General features: G+C 50.6%; 1 protein-coding gene across 2 annotated transcripts; it reads right to left on the bottom strand.

Annotated features, from left to right (window-relative positions):
• Positions 1–926: 926 nt before the first annotated feature.
• Positions 927–7,638, bottom strand: MLF2 (myeloid leukemia factor 2). 2 transcript variants are annotated; one of them, XM_048294152.1, is made up of 9 exons: positions 7,531–7,638; positions 7,304–7,377; positions 5,404–5,530; positions 4,892–4,927; positions 3,410–3,463; positions 2,879–3,004; positions 2,385–2,544; positions 2,055–2,295; positions 927–1,515 (listed from the first exon to the last, which is right to left on the bottom strand). In XM_048294152.1, the coding sequence occupies exons 2-8, from the start codon at positions 7,351–7,353 to the stop codon at positions 2,117–2,119; spliced, it is 732 nt and encodes a 243-aa protein (XP_048150109.1). In that variant the 5' UTR covers positions 7,354–7,377; positions 7,531–7,638; the 3' UTR covers positions 927–1,515; positions 2,055–2,116. The 2 variants fall into 2 exon arrangements, with proteins under 2 accessions (XP_048150109.1, XP_048150110.1); XM_048294153.1 differs by having other exon boundaries at positions 7,541–7,626.
• Between the last annotated feature and the right edge of the window lie 219 nt (positions 7,639–7,857).

Raw genomic sequence — 7,857 nt, forward strand, 5'->3', positions numbered from 1 at the left:
TCCTCCTTCGGCTTTGCTCTCTTCAGGGCCTGTCTTGAGTATGACACCTCCAGAAAGTCACTCCACTGCCAGGGACAGCAGTCTTTGAAGTCTCTTGCAAACCAAACTATTCTATGACTCCTACTGGGGTTTGCCATGGGACGAAACAGCACGGGGAAGTGGGGACAGAGCTTGCCACCAGCCAAAGCTCTGTTCTGCACTTCCTTGAAGGGTGGAACACGCACAAACTCTGCCCTGAGCTTCCAGAGGGTGGATGCTGCAAACTTTTTTCAGGGCAGGACAGTCAGTCCCTAGCAAGGTGTCTCTCTCTGTCAGTGCCCACATGTACAACAGAGGGATACACAGCAAGATCCCAGTGCACCACTTCCAAGTGTAAGTCATGAATTGATTTCCTGCCTTCTGTTCCAAATAAAGTGATGAAAAGGTTTGTGTTAAGGGTGTGTACCAGAGCAGGAAAATGGCCAAGAACCCAGGAGATCTTCCCTGGTCCTGTATTCCTAATGCCTCTCAAGTTAAGAAAAGGTCATTCATAACGTCACCCTCAGTCGCAGTGATATAATAAGAAAATAATGGAAGTATTCCCTGTCTGTGCAGGAACCCCAGAGGCCCAATTCAGGGCTACACAGCTCACCAGGCAGCAAGAAAGACTGACAAATTTCCCTTGAGTGCACAGCAAAACTACAGCAATTAGAGGGCATTTTTTGCAAAGGGTGAGTTCTTGGATCTTCTTTCATGATTTCCATGTTGAGCATCATCTCACTCTGTGACTGCATGGGAAGGCTATTAGGCTATTTTCTATAAGAAAACAAAACCTTAGAATTTAACACCAAGTTTTTCCTCAGCAATTTCCCAAGGATGTGAAAGAGGTTACTTAATTCCACAGCAGGCACAATTACGTCAGCTGAAGGCAAAGACTGATCCACCAATTCTTTACAGTTTGTTTCTTTATTCAGTAAACATCTAGTTACAAGTTTCACAAATTAAAAAAGTGGGGGAGCTGATTGAAGAGGGGTCGGGGGGCCCACAGGCTGATCCAGCTTTTGTTCTGCTCCTCCCTTCTCCAACGCACACATCCTTCTGCTTCTCCACAGATGCACCAAGGAGCAGCAGGGGAATCGGAGCCTCTGTCCCCATGAGGGGACTGACAGGGGGTTCTAGCAGAATTCCCTCATATTCCTTTCACAGGGGACTAAACACAAACTTCAGAACCAGCCCAACCCAGCACAGAAAGAGTGGAAAGGATGGAAGAGGCAAGGTGGCAGCTCCTCATGCCCACCACTACTGGCAGAAAGAACAGAGCCAAGGGACAGCAGAGAGGGAATGGGCAATTCATGTGTTCCTTGCACATCAGTGAGATTCCCCATGCCCCACTGCAGCACTCAAATGGGGTGAAAAAGAGCAATGCAGAAGATTAGTTGCTTTGTTTCAATTCTTAAGTGGGAGGGAGGTTAATACTAAATTCGAGGAGGGTCCAAGTGGTGCTTTGAAGGGGCTTCAGAGTTTCACTGTCTGTACCTGGGAGGAAAGGAAACAGAAGACATAAAACGAGTAAGTGGTACCTAGAAAGCAGGACAGAAGACAGATAAAGACATGTTTAAACCTTATGTCTAGACATCAAAAAAAGGGGAAAATGTTCCTTTTCAAGCACTAGATCACATCCTAGTGAGCCCTATTCAAAGCGCAGGAGAGCAGACACCAGCACTTACCTACATTTCAAACTGGATGGACAGCAAACAGTCCCCGAGTTCTATAGAGTGACAATATAAACACTCCACAGATTGCAATCCTACATGTCATACTATTTCAGCCAACAGTTAAGGCTGACACCACAGGTCTTTTGTTCATGACAAAGCTAACTTAAACAGCTTCCATCTTCCTGTTCAGCACAGCATCTTCTCAAAGTTCACACCTTTCCCTGCTCTCTCAGAGCGGGAAAACCCATTTGCAACCGAAACTTCAAAGTAATATAAGATTAGTGCAAAGAAAAAAAATAACCCTATGGCTAAGAGGCAACCATGCAGTGGAAGACAAGGAAGGAACTTGCTAAGACTTACAAGAGCGTGTAGGTAGATTTGGGGGTGGCCACGCTGCACCCCCCACAAGGTCTGCTCCGAGTTCACCAGTCATACCGGCGGGACTGTCTGGAGGGAGAATCCTCAGGGCCCTGGATGGCGAGACGAGTCCCTTCGGCCCGCCGGCCAGCGCTGCCTTCGTGACGCCGGTAATCCAGGCCCCGCTGCGGCCGGAAGCGGGACGTCTCTCGCCGCCACTCGTCGTCAAACGCGGCTGCGTCGCCTGCGCAGGGAGACAACAAGCTCAGGTGGAGGAGCAGGGGGGGAAGCGGCACCTGGCTTTGCTGGGAAGAGGACGCGGGCACTACTCACTCTCATCCATGTTGATGTAGTCCTGCCTCTCCTCCTGGTCACCTGTGCGATGGTTCCGGGACCGCTGCATGATGTGAGCCCTCTCCCTGATGTGGTGTCCAATCGACATCTGTTCCAAGCCGCTGTCCGAGTCCCTTACGGTTCGCCTTGTCTCACGGATCTGGGGGCAGATTCCCACGTGGAATCAACATTTTCATTCCTTCTCCCAGCCCCCCAAGGCACCCCGATTCCTGCCTCCAGTATTTCAGCCAATTTGCACTGCCACCACTCCCAGGACGCCAGACGCGACATTATGAAGAAGAAAGAATGGATTCCCCGCTGCCAACACTTCCCATTTCCTCCCGGGGCCCTTGGCACGGTTCAGTGAGTCACAAGAGCAAAGTGTGCTCCTTGAACTGCAGCTGACTGCAAAGCCAAGTGCTGTGGGTGGCCACCCACAAAGCCACCAAACAAAGCCCACGCTCTCACAGCAAAGCCAGCAGCTGCCTCCTTACCCCACCAGGTGCTGAACGCATCTCTGAGGTCTCCTGATAGACTTTGGGCCCATCACCCAGGTTGGAGTAAGAGATGACGGTTGAGGAGGTAAATGTCTGGCAGTTAGCACCACTTGTCATATGCTCCTGCAAGAAGGAATGGGGAATGGCAGAAAGAAGGGATGGGAGGGAAGAAGAGATGGCATTTAATTCTCTCTATACAATGAAGTAGGAAGAAGTTACAATAGGAAGAATATAATCCCCATGGGTCCATTTTTCTGGAGAATACATCTTCCTGTTAAATTAATACCTATTTCTCGCTAAACAAGTCCGCCCCTACACTTCCTTCCTCACCCCTCTCCTCTCCCTGCACTCAGGAACAAGCTCTGTCACTGACTCCCAGCGATGAAGCAAAGCTTACAGCTTCTGCCACCTTGGCAGGTGTGGCTCAGTCCAGCCCAAGCAGCACAGTAAGGTGGGACACATTAGAGGGATGGCAGAAGCACCCTCAGCGCTCCCCTCAATACAGAATGGTTCATGGAGGGTTCTTACCATGTTTCCAATCATGTCGTTCATCATCCCAAACATATCTATAAAACCACCTGCCTGATAAAAAGGAAAAGAGAACACAAGAGTAGTCAGTCTGGGAAGAGACATGAGGAAAGAACAACAAACTATCTGCAAAAAAACCTGCTGCCTAAGAAGAACCTTGGGGTTTTTTTCCCGTTCTTTCAGTAGTGCAGGAAAAAATCCCCAGAATTTGAGGTTGCTGTTCTCTCCATTCTCTCAGGTTGCATTGCTCAATGTTCTGGCAAAGGTTGTTCTTTTAGTTTCAATCCAACTACTGATCCACTGCGCTTTGTGAGCCTGGGAACTCAGTGAAGTTAAGAGAAGAAATCTCAGCATGTGCACTAACGGTGAGCTTAAGAAAAGTTTCCACTGATTGTTTTCTTTCTAGCATAACAACAAATTTGCTTATTTTCCCATACAAACACCTGCCTTTTCCATCCTGTAAACCTGAAGGCTGCAGTAACACCCTGGGCCAGCAGGTCTCACAGGTTAATTGTGCAATATGTAAACAAAATTATAATGTCAGTTCAAACTTGCTGATTTCTTTTTTTTTGTTTCCTCGAGTAGCCTCTTGTTCTCGTTTCCAGCAGAGCACTACTCACATGCAATGTTATTATGCTTTGAAGTCTATGTGTTTGTAGTCTTATTAATCCTCCTCTGAGCTACAGAAATTCCGGGACTCTAGAGTCTCTTTCATGAGGCAATTCTGCAGAGCAAGACAGCTGAAGTTGCTGGATCTGGAATAACCTATTCCCACTGTATTATTTCAGTGGAAGATGGAGACCAGCACGCTCTGAGCGCGGGGCTCTCACGTACACACAGCCATTCTCATTCCAGCCCTGTATACCTGAAGCATCCTGCTGGCTTCTCCAGCCGCCACCACTGGCAGAGGAGGTGCAATCATCCCCTCTGCCTACTGATGGCCAAGTCCTTCCCTCGCATCCTCACAGCTCCTCCATTACCTCCAGATCTGCAGCTTCTTTTCAGACGTATGAGATTATTATGGGACTACCTGCTCTTCCCAGATATTAACTGTCCCAATTCCCATGAAATATTGTGCTATAACAGCTTCATGGCTTTTCTCTGGTCAAGGTGCAAATACAACTCCCCCATATAAACAGAGTTAGACTCTCTCTTTGAAAACAGCTCACGGACAGGATTAAAACATTAGAGGGGAAACAAAGTAAAGGCCTGAAGTCATAAAGCAACTCTATGAGAGGTCCACGAGGAACCAGATGCTTCCAGTTTCAGCTCAATACCCTCTTCCCTACTCCATTTACTATAAATCTAAAGCTCATCCTAGTCTCCTAAGACATTCACATCCTCCCTACCTGGTAGGATAGCTGGTCATGCTCACAGATGGCTACATTTTAGCACTGGTTGCACACAGTGCTGATGAATCTCAGCATGGAGCCACTACTTGGAAAGCCTCTATAATCTGACCCAGAAAAACAGAAAACTTACCATGCCGAGCATCCCAAAGGGTGAAACAGCTCCTGCCTGCCAGGAGAACAGAAAAACAGAACAGAGAATGACTTTGCAACAGCCAAACACTATGAACTAGTGTGTTCATCAGAACACACTAATCCTTCTCAGAAACAGAACTGGGAACACTCAGGCTCTACAAACAGATCAAGAAAGAGCCCCATGGATTCCTGGGAGTTCAAGCCGTATCACCCCTAACAAACCAGACATAAGGTGCTGCTCCTAAATATCTCCCTTTTATATGAATTCACATCCTTGAGAAACAACACATATTCATTCCCTTCCTCCCATCCAACCTAGAACGCAGTTGCACTCAACACATTAATACAGGTGGAGTAAAGAGAAGGGCCAGAACACCACTGCACTAGAGATTAATTCTGCACCCACCACCCGTGTGGAGGCAAGGGGGGTGCCCAGCCCAGGAATGGTGGGAGGCAGAAACTGACGTGGCAGTTTGAGAAATTCCAGCCTGTACTCAGCCCCTCTGTTACCTGCATCCTGCGGCCAGCCTGGCGAGCCCCAGGTGTGGTCCCATCCGTGATGCCAAGGAGCGGCCCGAACCCAAAGCTCCCAGACAGCATGCGGTTCATGTGCTGCCGGTGGATGGCAAAAGGATCCCTTTTGGAAAGGTGGAGAGAACAATGGTGAGGACAAAGCCCCATATAATCCACTCCTCCTGACTCTGAGTTTTTCTTACACAACTGTACATTCCTTCCCAAGCTGAAAATTCAGAATCCTGAGAAGTAGGAGTTGCCTATGGTGATCCTTGGGGCTGGAAGGGACCTCTGGACCCCATCACATCTCTTGTGATAGAAGGTTTTATACCACAGAAGCCCTCTCAGGTACTAACTGCTGTCTGCTCAGAAGTAGGTTGGTGTTCTGCTCTCAGTACTGCTTTGGAGTAAAGCATGGCCAAGGCCGTTCCAGAACCTCGCTGCTCTAACACCTTTTGTAGGGAGGTGCATGAAGACCCTCCTGGCTGCAAAGATAGGGCTGCACTTAATGGCAGCAGGGAGCAGGAGATCCTACATATTGTCCTCTCACCCCTCCACATACATACACATGAACAGTGAAATGCAAGACTGGAACCTCCAGAATGGACTGTATGGCCTGACAGCCCTCTGCCCCCCAGGGGGTGAGACCATATACAGCTTTTCCAGATTTGAGGGAGAAGGGGAACAATAAATGGGATCCCTAGCTGGTTTTCCCTTCTTTTGCAGCCTCCACTTTGAGGGCTGCACAGATTCACACATCCTGGAGAAGCGAGAGCAGGAAAAGAAGGGTAAGGATAAACAGTCACAGAATACAGCGACCACAATAAGAAACTTCTGGGAAATACCATAGCTTTTTTCCTGCCCATCTTGTAGTCTGCAATTATCCCTCTTGAGCATTAATAACCTCTACAGCATAGATTGTTCCTGAGATCACAAAAGTACCTACTACAACCCAGTACTTTTCTGTCTCTACTGGAAATGCTTCCCATAATAAAAGCTAGACTCATACCTGCCATGTTAATGAGAACACGCTGTCATTCTGTGACTAACTGGGACATCGAGGTCTCCTCTCCTGCTAATTTGCTCACAGCTGATAAAAGTCTTGCTTACTACTGATTTCATATGCAATAAAATGGACTGTTCTTCTACATGCATAAATTTCACCAAATTTCTAGTAGTGTCTTGTTTAATGTAATCAAATTCTTCCTGTATTACAGCCTATTCCTTATCCACTTTGGCAAGGGCTGCCAACTTAGTGTCACTGCCAAAATTTATCAATAGCATCCAATTTCTGTACTGAGGACAGAAACAAAAACATTCAGTGAAAGGAATCCCAGGAAGAGTTCTTGGGACCTTTGTTAGATTTCAATACTTGTGTTTCAAAACTACTCGTTGTCTTCTCTTTACTTTGTTCTTCACAACTTGACAACTGCTTCAGCAGCCTTCTCCAGCTCCATTAATGACTTCCTGTGCAGAACAGCAACAAACACTGGACAGAGCAGCAGATTTTAGCTATCTCAACTGCAACCCTACTTTGCATAAGAAAAAAAAAAAAAATCCTTGCGCGAAGAAAAAGATTAGTTATTCCAGCCCTCTCTTCCTCTCAGACAGCTGCGATGCCTTTTGGCCTACTTTATTACGCTTTCCTCCAAGACCACGCTCCAATACCGCAGAAAGGAGACCGACGCGACCCATGTTATTGGCCGCGCTGCCCCTCCGGAGGATGTTTGTGTTCGTCCCCAGACAGCTGCGCTGCGGCGGCGCTCCCCGGGCCCGGCCGGCCTCTGCCCGCCCGGTGGGACGCGGGGGCAGCGCACACCTCCCGGGGGACGATCCGTGCCGCAGCCCCCCCCTTCCCTCCCGCCGATCCCCCCGCAGGCTGCCCACCCCGACTCACATGGCAAACATGGGATCCTCCGGCTCGCCATCCCTCATCAGCCGGAACATGCTTCCCTCGCTCGGGGGCGGCCTCTGCGGAGGGGAGAGGGCGGTGAGCGCAGCCGGGGCTGAGGGCGGGGAGGGGCGGGGCGGAGCGGCGGAACCGGCCCCCCCCGCCCCGCCGCCAGTCCGGGCAGGTGACGGTAGCGCTCGCCCCCGGTCCCGGCCCGCCCGCCGCGTCCCTACCCTGCCGTGCCTGCCGGTGTCGGCGGTCCCGGTTCGGCGCAGCCGGAGCCCCCGGGCCGCTCACGCCTCCGCGCCCATCGCGCCCCGGCCCGCGCTGCCTCCGCCCCGCCCGCGCCGCGCATGCGCGCCCGCCCCGGGGGAGGGCGCGGGCGAGGCGAGTCCGCGCGGCACAGCGCCCCCTGGCGCCCCCGCGGGCCGCGCCCCCGGCCCGCAGCTCCCAGCGGGCAGCCCGGGAGGGCAGAGGGAATGTGAGGGACCGGGCAGGCCTCATCGCTCCGCACAGCTTCCTCGCGAGGGGCGGCGCGGGGGCAGGCACTGATCCCTTCT

This window comes from Corvus hawaiiensis, chromosome 2, assembly GCF_020740725.1.
Source record: "Corvus hawaiiensis isolate bCorHaw1 chromosome 2, bCorHaw1.pri.cur, whole genome shotgun sequence".
NCBI lineage: Eukaryota > Metazoa > Chordata > Aves > Passeriformes > Corvidae > Corvus > Corvus hawaiiensis.